This window comes from Notechis scutatus, chromosome 16 (genome assembly GCF_049901735.1).
Source record: "Notechis scutatus isolate UNSWTSFEM ecotype Mainland chromosome 16, rNotScu1.2, whole genome shotgun sequence".
Taxonomy (NCBI): domain Eukaryota; kingdom Metazoa; phylum Chordata; class Lepidosauria; order Squamata; family Elapidae; genus Notechis; species Notechis scutatus.
Genome location: NC_142024.1, coordinates 8,620,001 through 8,647,623, shown reverse-complemented (window position 1 = coordinate 8,647,623; position 27,623 = coordinate 8,620,001). Strand labels below are relative to the sequence as shown.

At 45.7% G+C, this 27,623-nt stretch overlaps 2 protein-coding genes across 3 annotated transcripts in view; one reads left to right on the top strand and one right to left on the bottom strand.

Annotated features, from left to right (window-relative positions):
- Positions 1–17: 17 nt before the first annotated feature.
- On the bottom strand, positions 18–21,636 carry MAD2L2 (mitotic arrest deficient 2 like 2). The gene is made up of 8 exons (XM_026690523.2): positions 21,451–21,636; positions 19,999–20,117; positions 18,541–18,612; positions 16,116–16,216; positions 8,651–8,745; positions 6,238–6,311; positions 2,623–2,715; positions 18–459 (listed from the first exon to the last, which is right to left on the bottom strand). The coding sequence occupies exons 1-8, from the start codon at positions 21,599–21,601 to the stop codon at positions 418–420; spliced, it is 747 nt and encodes a 248-aa protein (XP_026546308.2). The 5' UTR covers positions 21,602–21,636; the 3' UTR covers positions 18–417.
- An 866-nt stretch (positions 21,637–22,502) lies between these two features.
- DRAXIN (dorsal inhibitory axon guidance protein) overlaps positions 22,503–27,623 on the top strand; it is a 23,325-nt gene continuing 18,204 nt past the window's right edge. Inside the window, exon 1 of one of the 2 annotated variants that reach the window (XM_087944828.1) lies at positions 22,503–22,997. The gene's annotated coding sequence lies outside the window, so the exon portion shown is untranslated. Of the gene's footprint in view, positions 22,998–23,421; positions 23,695–27,623 lie in introns of those variants that run through there. The other variant, XM_087944829.1, reaches the window with a different exon arrangement.

The following is a 27,623-nucleotide window of genomic DNA, read 5'->3' as shown; positions in this document are numbered from 1 at the left end:
AAGTTAGACGTGGTTGCTACCAGATACAACTTAAGTTTATTTACAGTGAATCCTATCGTTCTACATTAGCACCTCGGAAACACAGCAATAAACATTCATTTAAAAAAGTAAGACAGACGAGTGTTTTCACAGCAATCAAAACGTGACCACTTTCTAGGCACAGTTCTGCAGTGCCCTGTCTTCCCTCAGGTCTAGCAACTTGAAAAGTACCCGGCTCGCTGAATCGGTAGAAGACGACATGAGAGTAACCTGGCGGGATTTAAGAGCACTTTTAAAAACACAAATCACCCGGTAGCCAGGAAGGGAACTCGGACACGCGCGTGTCAATCGTCCAAGCACTGATGTGGTTGCAGGGGACGAGCTTGGTAACGCGTCGCCTGCATTGCAGATTTCCAAAATGGTTCGGAAGTCCCAGGTTCAAGTGCCTTTCTGTGCCCGCTCCTCTACGTAGAGCTGCATCTGAAAGGATAGGGTTCAAATCAGGAATCTTGCATTTATCAGGGTTTTCCAAGACTGGGGCCTTTGCAGAAAGGCAGGATTTGGGCCAGATCACAGATTAAAAGAGTTGGAAGGGACCTTGTAGGTCATCTAGTCTAACCCCCCGCCCAAGCAGGAGACCCTACACCTGCGATGGCGAACCTATGGCACGTGTGCCACAAATGGCACACAGAGCCATTTGTACAGGCACCCGAGCCCCAGCCAAGCTTACCTGCACTGTGCATGCGCGCACCTCCCAGCTGACTTTTGGCCCGTTTGTGGCCATTTTCGCTTTCTCGGAGGCTCAAGGAAAGCCTCTGCCGCCTCAGGAGGCCGAAAAACGGGACTTCCGGAAATACCGGAAGTGCCTGTTTTCGGCCTCCTGAGGGCCTCTGGAGCCCGGGGGAGGCCGTTTTCACCCTGCCGGGGGCTCGAGGGAAGCCTCTGCAGCCTCGGGAGGCTGAAAACAAGCCCATTTCAGCACTTCCTGTATTTCCGGAAGGCCCGTTTTTGGGCCGAAAATCAACTGGGAGGTACACGCATGCGCAGTGCAGGTAAGGGGGCGGGAGTGTTGCACACGCATGTGCAGAGTGCCACATTGCATTGTGGGTGCCAGCACACACACTTTCAGCACACCACAACAAAAAGACTCGCCATCACTGCCGTATACCATTCCTGACAGATGGCGGTCCACTCTTCTTGAAAGCCTCCAGGGATGAAGCTCCCACAACTTCCGAAGGCAACTTCTGTTCCATTGGTTGATTCTTCTCTCTGTCAGAAAGTTTCTCCTTATTTCCAGGTTGAATCTCTCCCTGATCAGTTTCCACCCATTATTCCTTCTCTGGCCTTCAGGTGCTTTGGAGAATAGCTTGACCCCTTCCTCCTCTCTGGGCAACCCCTCAAATATTGGAAGGCTGCTCTCCTGTCTCCCCTGGTCCTTCTCTTCCTTAGACTAGCCAGGCCCAGTTCCTGCAACCATTCATTGTATGTTTTAGCCTCCAATCACTCTCTCTTCCTCTCTCCCCTCTCTTTCTCTCCCTCTTTCTTTTTCTCCTTTATTCCTTCCTTTTTGTTTCCTCTCTCTTTCTCTCCCTTTTTGTTCTCTTTCTTTTTCTCTTTCTCTCCTTCCTTCCTTTCTCTTTCCTTTTCTTTCTCTCCCTCTCCCTTCAAATATTGGAACACTTGCTCTCCTGTCTCCCCTGGTCCTTCTCTTCCCTAGACCAGCCAGGCCCAGTTCCTGCAACCGTTCATTGTATGTTTTAGCTTCCAATCCCCTCATCATCCTGGTTGCTCTTCTCTGCACGCTTTCTAGAGTCCCAACATCTTTTTAATAGTATGGTGACCAAAACTGGATGCAGAATTCCAGGTATGGCCTTACTAAGGCTTTATAGAGTGGTATTAGTACCTCCCTTGATCTTGATTGTATCCCTCTGTTAATGCAACTTAGCTTTTTTGGCTGCCGCTGCACACTGTTGCCTCATATTTAACTGCTTGTCCACTAAGACTCCAAGTTCCCTCTCACAGTTACTTTTAGTTTTTTTTTACCCAGTCTGTAGGTGTACTTTGGGGTTTTTCTTGCCTAAGTGTAGGACTCTACTTTTCTGTACACCGAGGACACACTGAATGGCGCTCTTCCTTGGCAGCCATGCAAAACACACCAACCACTGAGGAAGATTGACGGGTCAGTGCAAAAAGGAGCTCCCAGTTCCTGGTCTGGGCTTTGGGATTGAATGGGAGGAATCAGCAAACTGGGTTATTAAACACCATTGTGCAAATGCAACCAAGGAACAGTTGGGGATGGAGGTGGGGGTGAGTTCTGCAAGAAGAGGCTGGCCACACTGTCAAATCCCCCCACCTTTCAAACAGCAACAGAGCTGAGGGCCCATAAATTCCAAAATGGGCAGAATATAAATTAAATAAACAAATGCTGTAAAAATCAAAGCACCCTCTGGTGGCCAAAGGAAGAACTGTGGGCCCATGGGTCTCGACTCTCCCTAGGATTGGGGTCACGTGACCTCAGAGAGCCAATCAGGAAGCCCTCCAGCGTATAAAAAGGAGGGAATTCCAACCAATGTTCTTGGTTGGATCCAATCTTCAGCTTGCCCTTCTCCAAGCTGGCCAGGCGCAGAAGGTGGGTCTGCTCACCTTCAAGAGGTCTGAGGTCATGGTCTTCAGGGGGATCAGCCGGGGATCATGCATGTGGACGTCCTGCTCGTCGGCTAGAATCCAGGGGAAGTCCTACGGGATGGGAAACATAACAGCCACTTCATGCAAACTATTGCCCCTTATGCTCAAACCAAATAAAATAAAATTAAAATAAATAAATTTGAATTTAGCAGTTGTTTGCATGCACAGGTCCAGAACCCCCTGTTCTCAGGACTCCCAGCTCAGCTGCAGAATAGAAATAATAATGAATAGAACAGAACAGAATAGAAAATAGAAGGGAAGAGAAGAACAACAGAACAGAATAGAACAGAAGAAAAGAAAAGAAAAGAGACCAGAATAGAAATAGAATATAATAGATAAGGAATGGGGAATAGAATAGAATTAGAATTAGAATTGGAATTGGAATGCAGAATAGAATAGAGAATAGAATAGAGAATAGAATAGAATAGAATAGAATTAGAATTAGAATGCAGAATAGAATAGAATAGAATAGAATTAGAATGCAGAATAGAATAGAGAATAGAATAGAATAGAATTAGAATGCAGAATAGAATAGAGAATAGAATAGAATAGAATTAGAATGCAGAATAGAATAGAGAATAGAATAGAATAGAATAAGAATTAGAATGCAGAATAGAATATAGAATAGAATAGAATTAGAATTAGAATTCAGAATAGAATACAGAATAGAATAGAATAGAATAGAATAGAATAGAATAGAATAGAATAAGAATTAGAATGCAGAATAGAATAGAGAATAGAATAGAATTAGAATGAGAATGCAGAATAGAATAGAGAATAGAATAGAATAAGAATTAGAATGCAGAATAGAATATAGAATAGAATTAGAATGCAGAATAGAATAGAATTAGAATTAAAATGCAGAATAGAATATAGAATAGAATTAGAATTAGAATGCAGAATAGAATAGAGAACAGAATAGAATAGAATTAGAATTAGAATTAGAATGCAGAATAGAATAGAGAATAGAATAGTATAGAATAGAATAGAATAGAATAGAATAGAATAGAATAGAATAGAATAGAATGCAGAATAGAATAGAGAATAGAATAGAATAGAATTAGAATTAGAATGCAGAATAGAATAGAATTATAATTAGAATACAGAATTAGAATTAGAATGTAGAATAGAATAGAATAGAATAGAATAGAATAGAATTAGAATGCAGAATAGAACAGAATAGAATAAGAATAGAATAAGAATAGAATAGAATAGAATAGAATAGAATTAGAATTAGAATGCAGAATAGAATAGAATTAGAATGCAGAATAGAATAGAGAATAGAATTAGAATTAGAATGCAGAATAGAATAGAGAACAGAATAGAATAGAATTAGAATTAGAATGCAGAATAGAATAGAATAGAATAGAATAGAATAGAATAGAATAGAATAGAATTAGAATGCAGAATAGAATAGAATTAGAATGCAGAATAGAATAGAGAATAGAATAGTATAGAATAGAATTAGAATTAGAATGCAGAATAGAATAGAATTATAATTAGAATACAGAATTAGAATTAGAATGCAGAATAGAATAGAGAATAGAATAGAATAGAATTAGAATTAGAATGCAGAATAGAATAGAATAGAATTAGAATGCAGAATAGAATAGAGAATAGAATAGAATAGAATTAGAATTAGAATGCAGAATAGAATAGAATTAGAATTCAGAATAGAATAGAATAGACAATAGAATAGAATAGAATAGAATATAGCTGTGATGGCGAACCTATGGCACACGTACCACAGGTAGGACGCAGGGCCATTTGTGCGGGCACGTGAACCCCAGCCAAACTTATCCTCACTGCGCATGCGCGTGCCTCCCAGCTGATTTTCGGCCCATTTGAGAGATTGAGGGGGCGGCTTCGTTGGCTTCGGAGGAAAATAGGGAAGAGCACCTGGGCCTTTCAAGATTAAGACGGCTTGTAGGCAGAGGCGGGGCAGGATGATGAAGAGAGGCTAAGCAGGGACCCTGAGAGACAGAGCTCAGGCGATGAGCAAAGACCGCCCCCCTCCTGATCCGAGAGCACGGAGAGTGGAGAGAAGGCGAGAACAGCGCAGAGTGAGCAGGCTACTCGGGAAGAGAGCGCCCCACCCCTCTTCACAAGGCACACCTGAGGACTGAGACTTAAGGAGACACTGTGGGGAACAAATGGTGAATTCCCGGAGTGTTGAGTGCCGACATTTGAACTTTCCTGGGTTCCTTCTTGATTTTTGGATTCTTGCCTTGCTTCGTGGCTTTCGGGACTCTTCGACTTGCCTGCTGGATTTTCTTGCTTGCTCACAGTATTGGACTGGTGTGTGTGTGTGTGTGTGTGCGTGCGTGCGTGCGTGCCCCACGGCGGGAGGGTCTTTTTGCCCTACTCAGGCTCCGGAGGCTTTCTCGAGCCTCCGGGAGGGGGAAAACGGCCTCCCCGGACTCTGGAGGCTCTATGGAAGCTGGAAACGGGCCCATTTCCGGCCTTCCCAAACTTCTGGGAAGCCCCGTTTTTCGCCCTCCCTGTGAGCCTCCGTGCGCACCCTGCATAACCTGCATCCAAAATGGGCCACGTGGGGACTCCTGGGAGTGATGGGGCAGGGTGGGCAGGGCCAGCCAGGAGTGGGATTTGGGGTGTTCTCCGAAATGCGCAGAATCTTAGCTAGGCGCTCTCCCGAACCCCTGCGTACCCCCAGCAGCACCCACCCCTGGGCAGTTTGAACTGCCAGCTGCCCATGTGGCCTCTGCGCTGTGCCCCAGGTCATCACATTGATGCTGGGGTCAGGGACACGGGCGGCTGGGAGGCCAAATTTTTTACTGAACCCGAATACAAACAACAGAAGCCGGGATGAGATTGGAGGCGGCCTTTCATGCTTAAAAATGATGTTGGTTGTTGCTTTTAAAAAATCGACCGTATATGTGATGACTCAAAGGGGCGTGGCACAAAAGCAACAAAGTCACAAAAGTAGGTAAAGTCCCTTTAATACCTCCAACTTGGCCCTCAATGTCCAGTTATCATCAGCTGGAGAAAAAACTCTCCCAAGAACAGTTGTTTAAAGGGAAGAAATTCAGTCCGAACCCAAAGTACATATAGATTATAAATAAAAACCAACACAAACCACTTGCTGCAGCAATTAACAAGACAGGGCAGGATAAGGAATTGCAGACTTCCAAAAGATAACGAAACACACACAATTGGGAGGATGCCAGAACCCAGATAAGACTTGACAAAGATAATGCATGCTTTGCTTCCAGCAAGTTGCTGTGCGCAGACATCCTCTTTATCCTGTTTCCCCAGCTGCAGCTAATGAAGGGAATCAGGGCCCTTTTCTTCCCTGTAACCCACGTTGCTCCCTTATCTGTTCCTCCTTGTGTGCCCTAGGATGAAGAAGGGGTGGGCCTGGGTCTTCCTCTGAATGCCCAGCCGGACTGTGCCCTTCCCCCATTTCTTCCACAGCCACCAGAGCCACACTCCCACTCCCTCTCAGCTGCTCAACCTCCCCCTCAGAATCAGATCCCAACAGGGGCATGACAGTATCTGACACAGAGAGAGTGAAACACAACGGCTTACTGTGGGTCTTGTGCGATTCCTTACCTTGATCACTTGAATTTTCTCCATGTTGCGCATAGCAGCTTCACGGGTGTGCACCAGGATGGTGAAAGTGCAGCCTGCAACAAATGAGATAGAAACAGAGAGAGAGATTTTAAATAAAAGAGGCACTATTCAGAGTTACCACCTGTGATCAAATACAGTAGTCCTCAGCTTACAACAGTTCGTTTAGTGACCATTTAAAGTTGCAGTTCATGTAATGACCCGGGGCGTGGCACAAAAATAACAAAGTCACAAAAAAGTAGATAAATTCCCTTTAATACCTCCAACTTGGCCCCCAATGTCCAGTTATCCTCAGCTGGAAATCAAACTGTTCCAAAAACAGTCTACAAAGGGAAGAAATACAGTCCGAACCCAAAGTAGAGATAAATTAAAAATTAAAAAAACCAACACAAACCACGCTGAAGTAATTAACACGACAGACCAGGATAATAACTTATAGACTTCCAAAAGAAAATGAGGCACGCACAGTTGGGAGGACGCCAAAACCCAGATAAGCCTCGACAAAGATGATGCACGCTTTGCTTCCAGCAAGGTGCTGTGTTCAAACACCCTTCTTATATCCTGTTCTCCCAGCTGTAACTAATGAAAGGGATCAGGGCCCTTTTCTCTCCCGTAAGCCATGTTGCTCCCTTCTCCATTCCTCCCAGCATGCCCTAGGATGAAGAGGAGATGGCCCTGGGTCTTTCTCTGAATGCCCAGCTGGAGTGTGCCCTTCCCCCGTTTCTTCCACAAGCCACCAGAGCCACACTCCCACTCCCTGTCAGCTACTCGACCTCCCCTTCAGAATCAGACTCCAACAAGGGCATGACACAACAGCACTGAAACCTGCGACTTACGACCGGTTTTCACACTTGCAACCTTTGCAGCATCCCCCATGGGTAACGTGATCTAAATTCACAGGTTCGACAACTGATTCACACTTATGATGGCTGCAGGGTCCCGGGATCACGTGATCCCCTTTGGCGACCTTTGGACAAGCAAAGTCAACGCGGAAGCCAGATTCACTTAACAACCGGGTGACTAACTGAACAACTGCAGGGATTCAATTTAACAATTGTGGCATGAAGGGTCCAGGGGTGGGATGCCAATATTTTTACTACAGGTTCTGTGGGCGTGGCTAGGTGGGCGTGGCTCGGTAGGCATAATTAGGTGGGTGTGGCCATGTGACTGGCGGGGCGTGACTTCTTTCTTTTTTTGGCAGCACCCCCCCACACACACACACTCCTTTTATTATTTTTTGCCTCCTGGGCCTCAGGGAAGCCTTTGGGAGGCCATTTTTGCTCCGGGGGCACACAGCCCCCGTCAGGTTTCCAAGTGATGAAATCCATTTAAAAAGAAAAGAGCAAAGTCCCATCTTCCAAGACAATTTCTTTTACTTAGGAAAGGATCAAATTGGCAAAGTCCGTGGTAATTCCAGATCTGACACAACCCGGAATTACACCACATAATATTGGAAGTTAGAAACAGCCCCCAAAAGTCACATTCCCCAATAGAAGTAAATCAACGTTGCCTGGTGTCATCAATCTCCCCCTCCAGGTCTCAGCAGGGTCAGCTTTTGTTCCCACGGGAAGGAGAACCACCTAGCCTCAACAACTCTCTCTAGCCCCACTCCTCCCCCCTTAGGAATGTGGCAAGCCCAAAACCCTTCCCTCATGACCACCAAAGTGGAAATAAGAAAAAGAATATATACTAAGCCTAACTAAAATGGCTACACATATGGCAACTTCAGGCTTCTCACACACACACACACACACACACACACACACACACCCTGTGCTCCGTTTTTTTGCTTCCTGGGCCTTAGGGAATCGTCCTGGGCGAAGCAGTAAGACGGCGAGGGGGATCCCAGCACAACTGATCGTCGGAACAGCTGATCGTCGGGGGGGGGGGGGGAAAGAAAGAAATATCGGTTTGGCCAAAGCGATAGCTGTTTTTTGTTACTACCAGTTCGGCCAAACAGTAACATTTTTTATTGCCAGTTTGTGTGAACCGGGCCGAACCGGTAGAATAGCACCACTGGAAAGGTTGCAAAATGGTGCAAAACTCACTTAACAAATGCCTCACGTAAACAACTGAAATTTTGGGCTCCATTGCGGTCGTACTTCGAGGACAGCCTATATATTTTGGTCCCTGCAAAGCAGAGAGGTGCATAAAGAGAATTCCTGCACTATTTTACATACTGTGGTTATAAATATTTCTTTAAAAAATACCGTTTTCCCCGAATTGCTGGAAGAAAAAATCCACATGGAAGACCCACTGTTTGAAACCACCGAAGCCGCTCATCCAGTTGTTTTCTTCAGCTCAGGGTGAAGGAAAAATGAAGTTGAAATATCAGCCTGGAACCCACCCCACGGCCTGCTGCCAGCAAGATTACCGCCTCTGTTGACTCTTTTACCTGGAGGGTTATTCTCCAAAACAGCATCACAGACACTGATCTTCAGGATAAAAGCCCGCAGAAGTTGCTCCACATGGTTGAGGAGGGAATCGGAGCTGGAGAAGGAAAAAGTAGGTGAAAGGATATAAATATATACATATGCATATACATCTATATTTATATACCTATATCTATCTATCTATCTATCTATCTATCTATCTATCTATCTATCTATCTATCTATTTCTTTCTATCTATCTATCTATTTATCTATCTATCTATCTATCTATCTATCTATCTATCTATCTATCTATCTATCTATCATCTATCTATCCATCCATCCATCTATCTATCTATCTATCTATCTATCTATCTATCTATCTATCTATCTATCTATCTATCTATCTATCTATCTATCTATCTATCTATCTATCTATCTATCTATATCTATCTATCTATCTATCTATCTATCTAATATATAGAATAGAATTCTTTATTGGCCAAGTGTGATTAGACACACAAATAACTTGTCTTGGTACAAATACTCTCAGTGTACCTAAAAGAAAAGATACATTCGACAAGAGTCAAGAATCATAAGGTACAGCAGTTAAAAATAGTCATAGGGTATGTAGTAAATAGAATAGAGTCATAAGGTAAAATAGGCAAATCATACTAGGAAACAGTAAAAATCGTAAAAATCTACCTAACCTATATCTACCTACCTACCTATCTATCTAATCTATCTAATCTATATCATGTATATCTATATCTATCTATCTAATCTATGTCTATCTATCTAATATATACAGTAGAATAGAATTCTTTATTGGCCAAGTGTGATTAGACACACAAGGAATTTGTCTCGGTGCAAATGCTCTCAGTGTACATGAAAGAAAAGATACATTCATCAAGAGTCATAAGATACAACACTTAATGATAGTCATAGGGTTATATAGTCATAGGGTTATATAGTCATAGGGTATATAGTAAATAGAATATAGTCATAGGGTACAAATAAGCAATCAAATCATACTAGGAAACAGTAAAAATCATAAAAATCTACCTAATCTATATCTATCTATCTATCTATCTAATCTATCTAATCTATCTATCTATCTATCTATCTATCTAATCTATCTAATCTATATCTATCTATATATATATATAGATCTATATCTATCTATATAACCAATCTCATTTTATACATGTTGTACTCTGACAATAAAGATAATAATAATCTATATCTATATCTATCTATCTATATCTATTCTTTCAATCTATTTATCTATCCTATCTTATTTGTATCTATCTATCTCACTGGATTTTTAGCCATAATAAAATAACAAACATAATAAATACATACTATTATATTAATATTAATAATATAATATAAAATATAAATGTAAAATAATATTAATATAATATAAAATAAGATATTTATAAAATAAATACAAATATAATATATAAATGTATATTTATTTATAGCCATATATTTACAGACTTCTCAGTGGTCTGTTATAATTTACTTTCATGATTTAAGACTAGGCCCCAGACTGACTTTGAAAATCCACTTGAGATACTGGTTTACTGCCGTCCTGAGGTCTAGACTTAACTTGGGTTAAATGTAGTTTTATAATTATATTCTCCCCTTTATTATGCTCCATATTTCTAAGTTTTAATACTACTAATAGTAATAACCGGGGGCCATGGAGTGATTAAACCAATGTTTCTCAACCTTGAAGATATGTGGACTTCAACTCCCAGAATTCCTCCACTGGCTGGGGAATTCTGGGAGTTGAAGTCTGTTAAGCCTGGATTCCCCAACTGGTGTTAAGGAAAACAAACTAAACAGAACGTGCAGCGAAGTCAGATAGGAATACAGGTAAATGTGTGAGATAAGTTTTCTAGTTAACACGCAGTAAAAATACAGATATCAAAAATTATAGTTTATTCCATTTAAGAATTATAGCATAGTCATTATAAACAGTCCATTAGTCAAATACCAAATTCAGTCAAGTCTTGTCGAGGATACTCTAATTGCAAAGTCCGTGTCGAATAGCCAGTGTCAGTACACATATAATAAATCTGTCCAAAACTTATCTTCTCTCCGTTGAGAAATATCTTCAAATTAATCCAACACTTCTTCTCCTCCCCGATCCAGCAAGAATGCAGTCTTCAATAAGCCAGCCAGTAAGAGCCAGAGAGTGCCTTGCTGCTTATATAGTACTTTTACAGCTGCACCCTTAATTACATTTGTTATGTATTTAGCACTTGACAGCAGTTCTCCTTCTGGTCCGCTGCCTGAGCGGGAGCGCCGAACGCTCCCATTGGCTGATGCCGCTTTGACAGCCGGCTATAAAAGGGAGCTGTCAAACGGCATCAGCTGTCGCCGCCAGCTGGCTGTCAGATTGCATCTGAAGCGCGCTGCGACCCTTTATTCTCTGAATAAAGCTGTTAGCGTTATCCTGGCTCGCTCTCCTTCTGTAACCGCCGCCTACAACACTGGCGACGAGGGCGGGATGCAGTAAAGACGCCCAGGCGAAACAATTGAGCTGAAGTCACACAGAGAAAGAGCTGAAGCCGCTAATTACCGAGTGAAGTCACCGCCGCGCGCTCTCCAAAAGAGCGCGAACTTCAAAGCTCCGAAGCTGAGGAGCCGAACGCCGCTGACAGGCGCTGCTGAAACGCTTTTTAAAAGCGACCGCTGAATTTTTCTTCACCTAGCACACCCACGGTTATCGCTCAAATGGCATCCACGCCGACCTTCCCACATTTCCAGCCCGGAACAGAGACTTGGGAATCCTATATTAATAGATTTGAATGTTTTTTAAACGCTATAGACTTGTCTAGGGCTACAGACCTGAGGAAAAGGTCTTATTTTTTAAGTTTTTGTGGGCTACAGTTTTTGACACTGCCTCAGCATTAGTGTCACCACGACCCATTAAGTCTATCCCCTGGGAAGAGCTGAAGGATATTCTAGCCAACCATTATTCCCCAAACCCTCTCAGATAGCTAGGAGGCTAGCTTTTAGGAGAAGGGTTCAAGCTGAGGAGAAACCATAAGCCAATATATGGCAGCTTTAAGATCTGCTGCCATCCACTGTGGGTTCAGGGACTACCTTGATGATATGCTACTTGGACCAAGTTGTGGGGGGGTTAGAGATCTAAAGCTGCAACGTAGGTTATTAGCCAAGAAAGATCTCAACCTAGCCATAGCCCTAGAAGAAGCTCAAGCTGCTGAGCTATCAGAAGTGTCTGCAGCTGAGATTCAAGGTACTTCCATTAGACAAGGGATGGCTACAGTCCACTACGATGAAGCCTCCCAGGAGGAAATAGAGGAGCCATTAGAAATAAATCGCCTCACACGCCCTAGAGCACCTTTAGCTCCACCAAGGAGAAACAACAGCCAGTTCACCAAACAACAATCCCCTTGTTTGAGTTGTGGGGAAACCATCCTAGAGCCAAGTGCAGATTCAGAAATGCTATTTGTCTGAACTGCCAGATGCAGGGCATATAGCCAGAGTTTGTCAAGCTGAACAAGCCCCTGTCCCAAGATCCCGAACCTCTGCCTCTTTCCAAAGGCAAGTAAAAAGCTGCTACACTTGTTATCACGCAGGCAGCGCTCCACTAACCCTAACAAAATAAGCGTTTCTCTTCTTTTAGAAGGTAAACCCTGCCATATGGAGGTGGACACCGGGTCAACCTCTCCATCATTGCATGGTCCACGTTAAAGAAGATGCTGCCTTCGCTTCCCAAGGAAGAAGCTGACCACCTGCCACCTGAATCTTCGGGACTACCAGGGAAGGAACATCCCGTCCTGGGTAAGGGAAGATTCCTTATTCAATTCCAAAACTTTAGAGGTTACTTGCTACTGGTAGTTGTTGATGGTGCCCTGCCTAGTCTGCTAGGACTGGATTGGTTCCCTGCCCTGGGGCTTAGCATAACAGGGATTCACACTGTCAGAAACTCTGAAGTTGATGCCCTTTTTAACGACTACGCTGATGTTTTCAGCAGTGACCTGGGCTGTTATACAGGCACCCCCATATCTTTCAATGTGGGTCCACAAGCCACCCCAGTCCGTTTGAAACCTCGAAGAGTTCCCTTTGCCGTTAGGCCCAAATTAGACGCGGAGCTGGACAAACTCATAAATCAAGGAGTTTTAGAACAGGTAGACTTTGCAAGGTGGGAGACACCCATAGTTACACCTTTAAAAAGGATGGCAGTGTAAGAATTTGCGCGACTATAAGACGCCCATCAACCGTTTCCTTCAAGTTAGCACATACCCAGTACCGTTATTCAACACCTGCTTCACACATTTGAGCCAGGCCTAATCTTTGCTAAATTGGACATGTCCCAGGCATACCAACAATTCCTGTGGACCAACAAACAGCTGACCTTCAAACCATAGTGACACACAGGGTGCGTTTAGATGTGCGTTTACAGTTTGGGGTCAGCGTAGCCCCTGGGATATTCCAATCACTCATGGAAAGAATCCTCCAGGGCCTACCCGGGTGGTCCCATACTTTGATGACATATTAGTATCAGCCTCCAGCAAGTCACAGTTGTTACTCAGGGTTAGGTCTGTTCTTGACAGGTTTAGACTAAATGGGCTCAAATTGAAAAAAGAAAATGCACCATAGCTACCAGTCAAGTAGACTTCCTGGGTTATCGAATTGATTCTCGGGAATTCACCCTATTGAAAGCAAAGTCAAAGCCATTCACGATGCACCCACACCTTCTAACAAGGTAGAACTACAGGCCTTTTTAGGCTTTTAAACTTCTATGCTTCCTTCTTACCCCACAAAGCCTCTGTAGCTGAGCCACTGCATAGGCTCCTAGACAAGAATGTTCCTGGCACTGGGGGCAGGTAGAAGCCAACGCTTCCGAGCAGTGAAGTCCCTCTTGACTTCAAACGCAGTTCTGGTGCAATTTAACAGGGACTTGCCCTAGTACTCGCAGCTGATGCCTCACCTTTGGGATAGGAGCAGTTCTAAGCCACAGACTTTCAAATGGATCAGAGGCACCCATTGCCTACTTTTCTAGGACATTCTCTCCTGCTGAGAGAAACTACAGCCAGATAGATAAGGAGGCTTTGGCTGCTGTAGCTGCTGTAAAAAGTTCCATGAGTTTCTCTACTGGCCATTATTTTGAACTAGTCACAGACCACAAACCGCTGTTAGGACTGCTAGCTGGACAAGCAAACCCCACAGGTACTTTCCCCAAGAATGACCAGATGGACTCTTTTTTGGCCGCTTATTCATATACCTTGATCCATCGCCCGGAATAAACCTGAGCCACGCAGATGCCCTCAGCAGATGCCCCTGCTCTACGCCAGTCGTAGACCCAGCAGCTCCCATCCACGCAATCTTCGAGTGCACGGGACTGGACCTCCCAGTTTCAGCTGGGGATGTTGCTGCACACTCAAAAAAAAAGATCCGTTGATTTCGCAAGTCCTGGACTGGGTGGGAAGGTGGCCGGATATACAATTTGCCCCTGAGCTAATTCCCTTTAGAACCCGCAAGCAGGAGTTGTCAGAAATTCAGGGCTGCCTGTTGTGGGGGACAAGGGTAGTCATTCCTGCCTCGTTGCAAGAACCAGTTCTAAGGGCACTGCACGTGGGACATCCGGGCATGGTGAGGATGAAGGCCTTGGCCCGAAGCTACGTTTGGTGGCCTGGACTAGATGCCCAAATTACCAGTTGGGTCAACGCATGCCAGGCCTGCCAGGCGACAAGGGCAGCTCCACCCACAGCCACACCCACCAGGTGGGAGGACGCGGGGGCACCCTGGGCCAGGGTTCACATTGACCTAGCAGGTCCCATGATGGGAAAGACTTTCTTGGTGGTTGTGGACTCATTTTCTAAATGGACCAAGTGGCCATGCTGACTTCCACCACAACACAAGCCATCACAAGGGTTCTGACCCAGCTGTTTGCTACGCATGGACTGCCAGACACCCTGGTGTCAGACAACGGGCCTCAGTTCAGCTCAAACGAGTTTGCCATCTTCGCAGCCAACCTTGGCATCAGACACGCACTCACAGCACCCTTTCACCCTGCTAGTAATGGGTTGGCCGAGAGGGCCGTTAGATCAGCCAAGGAGGTTTTAGCCAAGCTGAGCATGGCAGACTGGCACTCCAAGTTATCCACCTACCTTCTCACAGCATGCCACACCATGCCCGACCACCAACAAGTCACCTGCTGAACTTTTAATGGGCAGGCGACTCAGACAACCCTGGACAGGTTGCACCCTACTACGCCTCCAGCACACCCCTGGCATCTGACAGCCATGCCAGGGGTTTTGCCCTGCAGGACCTGGTGTATGCCAGGAACTATGCAGGGCAACCTTTATGGCTGCCAGGGCAGGTAGTCTCTGTTACAGGGCCCAGGTCTTACAAAGTCCTCCTGGAAGATGGGAGAACCTGGAGAAGGCACATCACCAACTCCGGGAGACGCTGGACCTCGCCCGCCGCCGAGCCTCAGGCAACCCGCCGCCGAACTACCCGGTCTACTCACCGCCTGCCGCAGCCGCCCGCAGCACTACCCGGGTTCACCAGAGGCCCGACTTTCCAGCCAACCATCCACCGCGCGTAGACTTACCAGAGCAGCCGCCAGATGACAGGTCCGGAACAGCCATCGACCCTCCACAGACGCCTGGCACCGCAGAAGGCAAGAAGGACTGTGCTGCAGCCGCCCAGCCTCCAGAGCGCGTACAAGGTCCGGTCGCGAACGAAGACCGCCATTACGATTTATGGACTGCGCATGCGCGCACACCAGGGGAAGGAGTGTTATGTATTTAGCACTTGACAGCAGTTCTCCTTCTGGTCCGCTGTTTGAGCGGGAGCGCCGAACGCTCCCATTGGCTGATGCCGCTTGACAGCCGGGTTATAAAAGGGAGCTGTCAAACGGCATCAGCTGTCGCCGCCAGCTGGCTGTCAGATTGCATCTGAAGCCGCGCCACCCTTTATTCTCTGAATAAAGCTGTTAGCGTTATCCTGGCTCCGCCTCCTTCTGTAACCGCCGCCTACAACAACATTCCTTTAGCTTAAAGTCACATACACTTTATCTGACAAACCATGATTCATCATTTTATTATCTTTACCCAAAACAGTTAGGGTAAAACAATGTTATCCCTAACAAAGTCCATACATCTTCAAGCTGCCATATTGAGAAACTCGAGCTAGACAGATGCAGAATCAGCCTGGTCAGTCGGATCCCAAAGCAGCCCCTTAAGGGGGTGTTTCTTCCATTTTATTTGCAAATCAATACTTTTATTTTGTTCTTAAATTCAATCTTTCTTAATATGTTCTTAAATCAATATGTTCTTAAATTAAATATTTGCTTGCTTTGGGTTCTGCAGAATAAACCAGAGTTTATGGCAGCTGAGTTTTTGCAACGGAAAGACAGATGGATCAAACTCTCCAGCCTTCCAGAATTTGGTGGGTGTGACCAGCAGACCAGCATTTGGGGTTTAGAAACAAGGAGTCTCACCTGATGGCCAGCAGTGGCGGCTGCATGATCTCAAAGACGAATCTTTCTACTGGATGATGCTCCTTATCAAGGATGACCAGTACCACTTTTTCCACGTCATTCTGAAAAAAGGTTGCGAAAACAAGCAGGGTGACAGAAATATTATCTCTCTGAAGAAGAACTCTGTGAATTCCAGAAGTCTGTGCGCAAGTAGGCCCCATTGAGGTGGTTCCCTTGGCTGGAGTTTTCACACAACCAGGTTGGCTATGAAATACCAGGAATCTGGTACAACAACAGCAAATTTCGGAAGCTGTAGGACGCAGCTTCCAAGATCTGCAAATGGGCATCGCACACCGCCCAGAGGCTACCATACAAGGACAAATTGTACAGATCACTTGGAGGTGGGAGATACTTCTAATGCAGGGGTCTCCAAACTTGACATCTGTAAGACTTGTGGACTTCAACTCCCAGAATCCCTCCTCCAGTCATGTTAGCTCAGGAATTCTGGGAGTTGAAGTCCACAAGTCTTAAAACTTGCCAAGTTTGAAGACCCTTGTTCTAATGTAATCTACTGGATCCCTTGCATGGATTGCCCCTGTGATCATGTAGGACAGACAAGGAGGAAGCTAACCACGAGATTGCCACAAGACAAGCAGTCAGACAAGGAGACCTGAACTCACTGGTAGCCTCACATTGCAATGAACAAGGAAATATATTCAATTTTGCAGCTACTAAGATTGTTGGTGGAGTAGGTACAAAAATAGCCAGGGAAATACTTGAAAGCCTGGGAAACAGGCCCCTTGTCAGTCAACAGGAGTGCTGATTTACCCCCAGTTTATCAGGTACTTAGGAGTTGAGAGGAACCAACAGCCAACGACTTAATAGTTGGCCATCAACACCTCGGTCAATAAATAATCTACTGGATTCCCTGTGAGGGAATGTAGGACAGGAATGAAGCGAAGATGGCAAGAATACAAGCGAGCAGTCAGATGGGAAGACCCAAACTCATTGGTAGCTTCGCATTGCAGTAAACAAGGGCATGCATTCAATTTCGCAGCTACTAAGATTGTTGGAGGAGCAGCCACAAAAACAGCCGGGGAAGCAACTAAAGCCCTTGTCAGTCAGTCAATGGGAGGGCTAATTTACCAGCATCTTATCAAAGTACTTAGGAGACAAGGGCTAGGCAGCACAAGGAAACAACTTACCATATTTTTCTGACTATAAGTCACACTCCCCCCAAAAAAAAAAGTGGGTGCAAATGTCTGCGCGTCTTATAGAGTGAATACGGCCTGGTTTTGGCCTCTGGAGGCCTCACACGTCCCATTTTCGCCCTCCCTGGCGTTGCGGGGTGGCAGAAACGGGATGTGCAGAGGGTTTGGGAGGCCAAAAACAGGCCCGTTTTTGGCCTGCAGAGTGCTTCTGGATGCTGGGAGGGCAAAAACGGGACGCACGGAGACAAAAAAACCTATTTTTTTTTCTTGTTTTCCTCCTCTAAATCTAGATGTGTCTTATGGTCCAGTGCGTCTTATACTCCAAAAAATATGTTATAGCCAGCCATTAACACCCCAATCAACATCTAGAAAGCCACACACAACCGGCACCATATAAATACCACTGTGATGACCCAAAGGGGCGTGGCACAAAGGCAACACAGTCATATAATCAGTAAGAGTCCCTTTAATAGCTCCAACTTTGCCCCCAATGTCAAGGGTACCTTCTGGGCTGGAGAAAAACTCTATCAGGAACAGCCTTTGGCTGCAGAGAGAATCAAGTCCAAACCGTGGTCAACAAAAACTGTAACTATAAGTCCAACCAAGGCAAAATGAGGTAATGCGTCCATCAGGGCAGGAGAAGGAATTCCAGACGTGAAGGAATGGCAGTAACTCAACACGGTTGGGAAGACGCCAGGAACACAGGTAAGCAAAGTCCACACAAGATAAACTCACGTTTGTTCCCAGCAAATGCCACACTCAGCATGCATCTCTTTTAAACTCTCATTCCCAGGTGTGGCTAATGAAGGGACTCAGGGCCCTTTCCTCCCCCATAAGCCATGCAACCCATGTTGCTTCCCTTCTCCGTTCCTCCCTGTGTGCCCTAGGATGAAGAAGGGGTGGGCCTAGGTCTTCCTCTGAACTCCCTCTCCCTTGTTCTACCTCTCCCCTGCTCTGCCCAGCCGGACTTTACCCTTCCCCAGCCTCCTCCACAGCCAACGGAGCCACACTCCTACTCCCTGTCAGCTGTTTGTCTTCCTCCTCAGATTTAGATTCTGACAGGAGCATGACAACCACACACAGAGCAGCCCAAAGCGCACTGAGAAATTCCCCGAGGATGGGCTCCTGCACATGTCCAAAAGCTCAGAAGACTAAAGTTCTGGTCCCAGACTGGATTCCGCACCAGGAAATGGTTCTGCGGTTCCCTAACACAGCCCTACAGTTTTAAGACTCACCTTCTCTAGCAGAGGTTTGACGCAGTGGAGAGTATCCTGAATATATCGATTGAGTTCAGGATGACAGGACATCTGTGGACACAAGGAATTTGGTTCAGGTATTGATAGAAGTCCGTTTGAATTAACCCTCTGTGTTTTCTCTCTTTAAAACAATTTTGGTTTTAGTTTATCCTATAATTTATCTTCATTTCAGCCCAAGCAGACACTTAAAAGTTCTTGAAAAGGTTCACTGGAAAGCTAAGCTATGATTTTTCATTTTGAGATCAATTATTTTCCACTTGTACTAGACCGCAGTCCTAAATAGTAACGCACGCAATTTGTTGCACATTTCAACACTCAACGGTGAGATTTAATCTCTCTATATAAAAGCGAATCGTCACAAAATCTCCAGAGCCGTAAAGCCTACAAACTTGAAAATTGGCACATGTGTTCCTCTTGGCTTCTAGGCGCTCACTAAGAAAGGATTTTTCGAAGTGACCATCAGAGCTTTAGTATTTCCTATATTATTATCATTAACACGCTCTGATGCTAAGGAGTTCTACTCCCCCTCCCCACCTGAAAAGAAATCTGTTCCAAATGCAAAACACAAGCAGAGGAGAGGAGTTTCAGTTTCAGTTTTACAGCAGCAAGCAGCTTTAGTACAGAACGGTGGAGCTAAGCCACACCAAGGCTCCTTGTTGTCTCATTCTTGCTCACACAGCAAATACTGTTTCAGTTTCCAAACAGCCCTCAACTCTCTCACACACTGATAGGATGTTAGCCAGGTGAATACCAATAGATGCTGGTAGGCAGAGGCCGATTTTTTCCCCCCTTATTTTCCTCCCCAAAAACTAAGCCCAACCACATAGTTTCAAGCACGGGTATCGAAGTAGTAAAATATAAAAGTCTAAAAAAATATATTGGGCTCTATGCTTTTTATTTTCACTTCCTTTTTCAATATTTTTCTTTTAGATATGCAGGATGAGGCTAGGTAATTTTGATTAGGAGTGGGTTTTTAAAGTTTTTACTGTCTTCTTTTAATATCTACTATACTCTATTTATTTTCACATAATATGAGCCATTTATTTTATCCCAACCCACTTGCTTTGATTCCTATTTAAGAAGGTATATTTGGAGTATTTTGTTATTAAATAAGTCCCTGGACTGATCTTTTAACTGAGTGAAACTGCAAACTTTAATGAAAGATAACTGCAGCTTCTCTGAAAGTTTTTAGAGTTGGTTAGCAATGCTCAAGTTGAAAAATTTTGTAACGAGGCATATAAGTTGACAAATACATCTGGTGTGGAAAGGAGAAGTAGAAGTTTAACCACCTCTAATAGACTTTTTAATTTGCAAATATTCTACGTTTTGCACACAAGAGCAATTTTAAAAACAATTTTCTAAAGACCAGATCAAAAGTGGAACAGACCTCTCAATTTTTTTCTATATATATCCAAAATGTACTTGTGTGTCTCTTACCTGAACAGGTACATTATATTTTTTCCTCTTCTGAAAAATCCCAGTGGGGTAAACCTCTCGGACATAAAGGATAAGGTGAATAGCTACTTCTAAAAATTCAGAAAGGACATCAGCGACCACTAGAAAAGAAGAGAAAAGAATGGAAATAAAAACAAGGAGGGTTTTGTTTTTGTTTTTAAAAAAGGGCGGTTGGAAAAAGTCAACTTAAACTCTATTTAAAATTGGTATCTGAACTGCTTTATTTATTATTATTTCTTATTCATTAAACATGAAACTCAGTCAACTAAACATTTAAAAATGCATCACAAATATCATTGACTGGTGCTGATGCTTGATACGGGTTACTGGCAGCATCCTAGATATCGACCAAGTATCATCATCATCTTCTTCTTCTTCTTCTTCTTCTTCTTCTTCTTCTTCTTCTTCTTCTTCTTCTTCTTCTTCTTCTTCTTCTTCTTCTTCTTCTTCTCCTCCTCCTCCTCCTCCTCCTCCTCCTCCTCCTCCTCCTCCTCCTCCTCCTCCTCTTCCTCTTCCTCTTCCTCTTCCTCTTCCTCTTCCTATTATTGCACTTATGCACAATAATAATAATATAATTATAATTATTTAAATTATTAATGCCTCCCACTTTATGCAGGAAGGAGCCCCAAGGCCAATGGAGGATGAGAAATCATTGATTCGTTGGGCAGATGAATACAACCAAATAAAATAAGCAGCCGGATTTTAATGGTATTAAAACATGACAACAACCCTAGCAATAAAAGCAGCGGTTCTCAAGCTTGGCCAGGGAAAAGAGAGGTGGACTTTGACTCCCAGAATTCCCCAGGGGCCAGCCAGGGGGATTCTGGGAGTTGAAGTCCACTGCTCTTCCCTTGGCCAGGCTTCAAAACCCCTTAACCCAAAGCAAGGGTCTTCCAACTTGGCAAAGTTTTAAGACTTGTGGGCTTCAACTCCCAGAATCCCTGAGCTACCATGACTGGAGAAGGAATTCTGGGAGTTGAAGTCTATAAGTCTTAAAGCCATCAAGTTTGAAGACCCCTGACCCAAAGGGACCTTTAAAGGCTCTGAATGCCACCCCCACCTCCCAGTTCTAGTTAAACAACAACAACCGCACCAAACTTGATGGCAGGAAATACGACTTCAGCAATAACAGAGCGGTCAATGCCTGGAATCCTCTACCTGACTCTGGGGTTTCTTCCCCAAACCCCCAAAACTTTAACCTCAGACTGTCTACTATGGACCTCACCCCTTTCCTAAGAGGTCCGTAGGGGGTGTGCATAAGCGCATCAACGTGTTTACCGTCCCTGTCCTATTGTTTCTTTTTTATTTTTCTTATCCCATTTCATGTATCCATAACTATGTATATACTTATACCTATTATCTTGTAAGCCATTGACAAATCAAATAAATAAATAAATAAAGTAAACCGCCACAACTGGGATCTCCTGGTGGTACCTTGTCCAAAGTTGAGGTCCTGGCGCGTGAGCGTGGTCATCCTTCCCGGAGGGGCTCCTGCCAAGAAAAACCCACCAAGCATCCTCAGTAGAGCAGCGCAGAGGGAGGGCGGAGGGGGAGGGTTGCAGCCCCTTCCCCAAAACAGCTGCATCCCCCCCCCCGAGCCGCTTTGCAAGGGGCTGCCCTTCCCCAACCAGGCGCCCTCCATCCCGAGGCTGGTCCGCAGCCCTGAGCCGGGATAGGAGGGGGCTCTGGGAAACCCCCCACCCCCCCCGAGACCGGGCTTGGCGCTTACCTTCCCGGGCGGAGCGGCTGCTCGGGGCTGATGGCGGCGGGAGGCGGAGCGGCTGTTGGACGCGCCCTGCCCGGCTGAGCTCCTCGCCCGCCCGCGGTCTTAGCGCCCGGGCTCCGTGGAGAGCCGGCCTCCCTTTCCTCCTTCCTTCCCTTCCCTCCCTTCCTCCTCTTCCTCCCTCCCCTCCCTCCCCCTTCATTCCTTCCTTCCTTCCTTCATTTTCCTCCCTCCCTCCCCTTTCTCCTCCCTCCCTCCCTCCCTTCCTCCTTCATTCATTCATTTTCCTCCCTCCCTTTCTCCTCCCTTCCCTTTCTCTCCCTTCCTTCCTTCCTCCTCTTCCTCCCCTCCCTCCCTCCTTCATTCATTCATTTTCCTCCCTCCCTCCCTCCCTTTTCTCCTTCCTTCCCTTTCTCCCTCCCTCCCCTCCCTCCCTCCTCCTTCCTTCCTTCCTTCATTTTCCTCCCTCCCTCCCCTTTCTCCTCCCTCCCTCCCTTCCTCCTTCATTCATTCATTTTCCTCCCTCCCTTTTCTCCTCCCTTCCCTTTCTCTCCCTCCTCCCCTTCCTCCTCTTCCTCCCTCCTTCCTCCCTCCCTCCCTCCTTCATTCATTCATTTTCCTTCCTCCCTCCCTCCCTTTTCTCCTTCCTTCCCTTTCTCCCTCCCTCCTTCCTTCCTTCTTTCATTTTCCTTCCTTCTCTTTCTCCCCTTCCTCCCCTCCCTCCTCCCCTCCCTCCTTCTCTTTCTCCCTTTCTCCCTTCCTTCCCCTCCCTCCCTCCCTTCCTCTCTCCCTACTTCCTTCCTTCCTCCTCTTCCCTCCCTCCTGCATTCATTCATTTTCCTCCCTCCCTCCCTTTTCTCCTTCCTTCCCTTTCTCCCCTTCCTTCCTTCCTTCCTCCCTCTCTCCCTACTTCCTTCCTTCCTTCCCTGGGCTGGGGCTGATGGGCTCTGGAATGGAAGCAACGGAGGTCGGAGAGAGGGCGCAGGGGAGGAGGAGGAGGAGGAGGAGAGGAGTCGGTCAGCTGCAGGGGCTGTGCCCGCGCTTCTTCCTTTGCGAGCTTTACCCCCCCCCCCCGCCGCCCCACTAAGCAGGAAAAAGGGGGTCTTCCCCTCCCACTTCTTGTGCGGGAAGCGATCTCTAAGGGGGGGGGGTTGAAACACGGTACCAGCCCCACCCACCCCACGCGGACCACAGATGGACTCTGACACGCGGCGGGCGCCCAGTTGCAAATGGCTAGGCTGGAGCTTCAGCTAGACAGGTGAGGTTCTTCATATCAGGAGGTGGGGGGGAGGGCTTTCCCCCTGCTTGGCCTCCCCCCCCTCCCTCGTGGCTGTTGTGGCCGGCCGATTTCTATTCTCCCCCCCCCCTCCTTGTTAAGCATCCTTTCTTACTTTGGGGAGTTTCCCACAATGCACCTGGGAAGGGGACGGAGGATGGAGTCTGGGGAGAGGAAAGGGGGCTGCGGGGTAGGCAGAAACGAAGTGGGGGGGGGCGGCTGTGCCTGGCAGGCGGCTCAGTGCCCCCAATCCTCCTATCCCCTTGTTGCGGGGAGTATAGATCCACTTCCCCCTCATCTGCATTTCCCCATGGTGCCCTTTTCTTCTTCTTCTGGCTGCATCCCAGCTCTTTGTTCCCTTTGTTGAGTTGGATCCCAATTGGGGGGTGGGGAGAGAGAGAGAGAGAGAGAGAGAGAGAGAGAGAGAGCCCCTCCCCTCTTGGCATTACCCACCAGCTATCACTTATCCCACCCACCCACTCCTCCCACTAAAAATGAATAAAGCCAGCCCAAAACACACAGCTCTCTTCACACAGCCTCCCCTTCTCTTCCTCCAGCCCTCCTCCCCTCCTCCTCCTCCCAGGAGGACCCCAGCCCCAGCTTCCCCCCAACCCACTCCTCTGCTTTGACACTAGCTGGGCCAGTTTGTCAAAGAAGGCAGAACCAACCAGCCAGCGTGGTAGGTTGTGTCCCTCTGGGTGGTGAGTAGCTCTGGGCAGTGATTTTGGGGGGGGGGGAGTTTTACTGGGGGCAGAAGTGGGGGGCCCGAGGACAGGCAGGGTATGCCCTCTGCACCTTCCCACCTGCTTCCAATCCCAGATTTTGGGTTAAATTTTTTAAAAAATAAAAATGTTCCACTCTTGCTTAAGGGACCAAGGAAGTTCTGCGTTGGGTTGAAGAAATTAAAAAGCAGGATTTATATTTTCCATCAGTGGGGGAAAAATGAATTTTCTGCTCTCCCTCCCTCCCTCTTTCTCTCTCTCTCTCTCTCTCTCTGTGTGTGTGTGTGTGTAGGGGGGGACATTTTATTACCTGCATTTTTTAAAAGAGGGTTCTTTCTTTCCCTGCCCCTCCACCTGAGGCCTTGGCAAAGGTGAGCTGCTGGGTGAATATATATTATTCAGGATTGGGCCTAGGGAGGCAGAAAGGCTGTTAAAGGAAGACATTCAAAACTTCTTTTGTAATAATTGCACCATAATCGCACTGATCATTCTTGTGTCTTGTTTCAGCGGCATATCCTTCTTGGTTGGCTTTTAAAAACTGTGCCGTAGTTTATAACCAAGAGATTAAAATTGCAGAGTTCTTTGGCTGAGGATGGGTAAGCCCATTCATCAATCAATCCCCCAATAATAGAATTCTTTATTGGTGATTGGACACGCAAGGAATTTGTCTTGGTGCAAATGCTCTCAGTTTACTCAGTGTGCTGTAATGATGGGGATAACACTAGAACTACGACACTCTTGTGTGATACCCTCTATATCTTCTCCCTGGACAAGGCAAACAAAAGCCCCCATTTTCTCCTTCTGCCTCCAAAGGATACACTCAGCGAAAAAAATTTTAATGCATTTATATATATATTTTAAAAAATGTTCCAAATGGAAGGTGAGTTGAGATTTGAAATCGCAGATAAAATTTATGTTGTCAACTAGGGACTAGAAAAAGGAAACAATAATTCTGACAATCTCTTTTATCTCTCCACCTCACCCCTTTTTGCTGTTGTTGTTGAGTTCCTTTTTAGAGGGTTTTATTATCTGTTCTTTGGGCAAGCTTGCACAAGGCAGCTCTTTCACATCCCCACAAACGCACCCCACGGAGAGGGTTCGATTGCCAATTTTATTTCCCGAAGAAAAGAAAGCTACTGGGGGACTTATTTGTACAAAGATGAAGAATTTGTCCTTGACTCAAAACTTCAAATGACAGCTTCAAAGGACAACTTTATCTATACCAAAAAAAAAGTTAGAATAACAAGGGTTTAACTCCAAATGTGGGTTAAATTTGCCATGCAGGAATATCTCGGTTTGCTTTGAGCTTCGCAAGGCATGCTTGGTTTGGCACATAGTCAACCTAATCAATATTTTATTTTCTTGCCAGCCTAATATTCCCAGATTGTATATTTTCTGATTTTATCGGGGTTTTCTGACTCTGAGTTTGTGGTCTTGCTTAAGAAAATAAAACTGGAATGTAATTGATATGTATATATGAGTATTATTGATGCTGGTGCACTGCAAAGACTGTAAAAGTGATATAAAATGATGAAATATGTTTAATAAAAATAATAAAAAATAATAATAAAAAATAAATAAAATAAAACTGCATCTTTGCAGCTCTGTTAACTGGAACGTGTAGTTTGTAAGAGTTAGATACATCTTTTTTAATCATTTAGTGGCTATTGTGATTTGTCTTAAATCAGCCACACAATATTCACTCAAGTCAGCGTTTCCCAACCTTGGCCACTTTCAAGAAGTGTGGACTTCAACTCCCAGCATTCCCCATGGCTAGCTAGAAAATTCTGGGAGTTGAAGTCTACACCTCTTGAAAGTGACCAAGCTTGAAAAAAAGATAGACTTAAGGCCTGACGACTTTCTGAAATTTGGTGAATCTTAACCTCTGAGAGAATTTCAATGCCGTTATTGCTGTTCTCACTGTCAATTCCTTAATGCAGGGGTCCCCAAACTTGGCAACTTTAAGACTTGTGGACTTCCAACTCCCAGAATTCCTAAGCCAGAATTTCTCAGCCAGAGGAATTCTGGGAGTTGAAGTCCTCAAGTCTTAAAGTTACTAAGTTTGGGAACCTCTGGCTTAATGGATGGGGTGTTTTCCCTAACCTTTTTTAGGTTACTGCCTAGAATATTTAAAATATTTACAACTGAAACCAAACACTTTTGGGAAAATCTGCCCCAGTGACGTCAGTAAGGAGGTTATTTTCTTGTTTTCTTGTTTTTCCCCAGATGTGTTTTATTTCAGGAAGCTAAGTGGGGTCAGGCCTGGTTTTGGCATGGATGGGCACCTCATCAAAGGGAAGGAAGCAGTGGTGGTATTCAGACGGTTCGCACCGGTTCACATGAACCGGTAGCAACGATTTGATATGGGTCGCCGAACCGGTAGTAACTTCTGGCTGGCCATGCCCCCAGCCTGGTTGCCCCTCCCCACCCAGTAAGTCCTTAATGTGCTTGCGCAACATCGCGCGCATGCCCAACATCGCTGACTGCGTTCTTCCCCGCCCAGTCACTCCTTAAGGTATTTCTTTTTGCCCCCTCCCGATCAGCTGTTCCTACGATCAGCTGTGCTGGAATTCCCCTCGCTGTCTTACTGCCTCGCCCAGGAGGCTTCCCTGAGGCCAGGAAGGCAAAAAATGAAGTGGGGGGGGGGCAGAACTCACCCCCCCTGCTCCCTTTTTTTGCCTTCCTGGGCCCCATTTTTCCTGGGAGCAAAAACACCCCCCCAGGAGGCTTCCCTGAGGCCCAGAAGGCCCCAAAATGGAGTGTGGGAGGATTCTGTGTGACTCTTCCAAGGCTCTATTTTTTTCCTTCCTGAGCCCCAAGGAAGCGATTCCCTTTTGCGACCTTTGGACAAGAAGAGTCAGTGGGGAAGCCACATTCACTTAGCAGTAGCCACAGCCCTTAGACTTATATACCGCTTCACAGTGCCTTCACAGCCCTCTCTAAGTGGTTTGCAGAGTCGGCCTCTTGCCTCCCAAATAATCTGGGTCCTCATTTTACCCGCCTTGAAGGGATGGAAGGCTGAGTCAACCTTGAGCCTGGTGAGAATTGAACTCCTGGCAGTGGGAAGAGTTTGCCTGCAATACTGCATTCTAACCACAAGGAAGGAAGGAAGGAAGGAAGGAAGGAAGGAAGGAAGGAAGGAAGGAAGGAAAGGAAGGAAGGAAGGAAGGAAGGAAGGAAGGAAGGAAGGAAGGAAGGAAGGAAGGAAGGAAGGAAGGAAGGAAGGAAGGAAGGAAGGAAGGGGTGAGAAAAGAATGGTTGTGTGGAAGGAAGGAAGGAAGGAAGGAAGGAAGGAAGGAAGGAAAAGGAAGGAAGGAAGGAAGGAAGGAAGGAAGGAAGGAAGGAAGGGAAGGAAGGAAGGAAGGAAGGAAGGAAAAGGAAGGAAGGAAGGAAGGAAGGAAGGAAAGGAAGGAAGGAAGGAAGGAAAGAAGGAAGGAAGGAAGGAAGGAAAGGAAGGGATGAGAGGAGAATGGTTGTGTGGAAGGAGAAAGGAAGGAAGGAAGATAGCAATAGCCCTTAGTCTTACATACTGCTTTACAGTGCTTCACAGCCCTCATTAAGCAGTTTACAGAGTCAGCCTCTTTTCCCAACAATCTGGGTCCTCATTTGGATCCTTGGAAGGATGGAAGGCTGAGTCAAGCTTGAGCCGGTCAGGATCAAACTCCTGGCAGTAGGCAGAGTTAGCCTGCAATACTGTATTCTAACCACAAGGAAGGGAAGGGAAGGGAAGGGAAGGGAAATGAAGGGAAGGAAAGGAAAGGAAAGGAAAGGAAAGGAAAGGGAAGGGAAGGAAGGAAGGAAGGAAGGAAGGAAGGAAGGAAGGAAGGAAGGAAGGAAGGAAGGAAGGAAGGAAGGAAAATAGCAATAGTACTTATATACTGCTTCA

Excerpts from the sequence above, each read along its gene's own strand:
- MAD2L2 (XM_026690523.2), bottom strand. The coding sequence starts at position 21,601 with ATGCAGCTGTTTTGGGGAAGGGGCTGCAACCCTCCCCCTCCGCCCTCC. Across the intron at positions 6,312-8,650 it reads TTTGGAGAATAACCCTCCAG|GCTGCACTTTCACCATCCTG; the intron begins GTAAAAGAGTCA and ends CATTTGTTGCAG. Across the intron at positions 460-2,622 it reads TGACCTCAGACCTCTTGAAG|ATGCAGCTCTACGTAGAGGA; the intron begins GTGAGCAGACCC and ends CTATCCTTTCAG.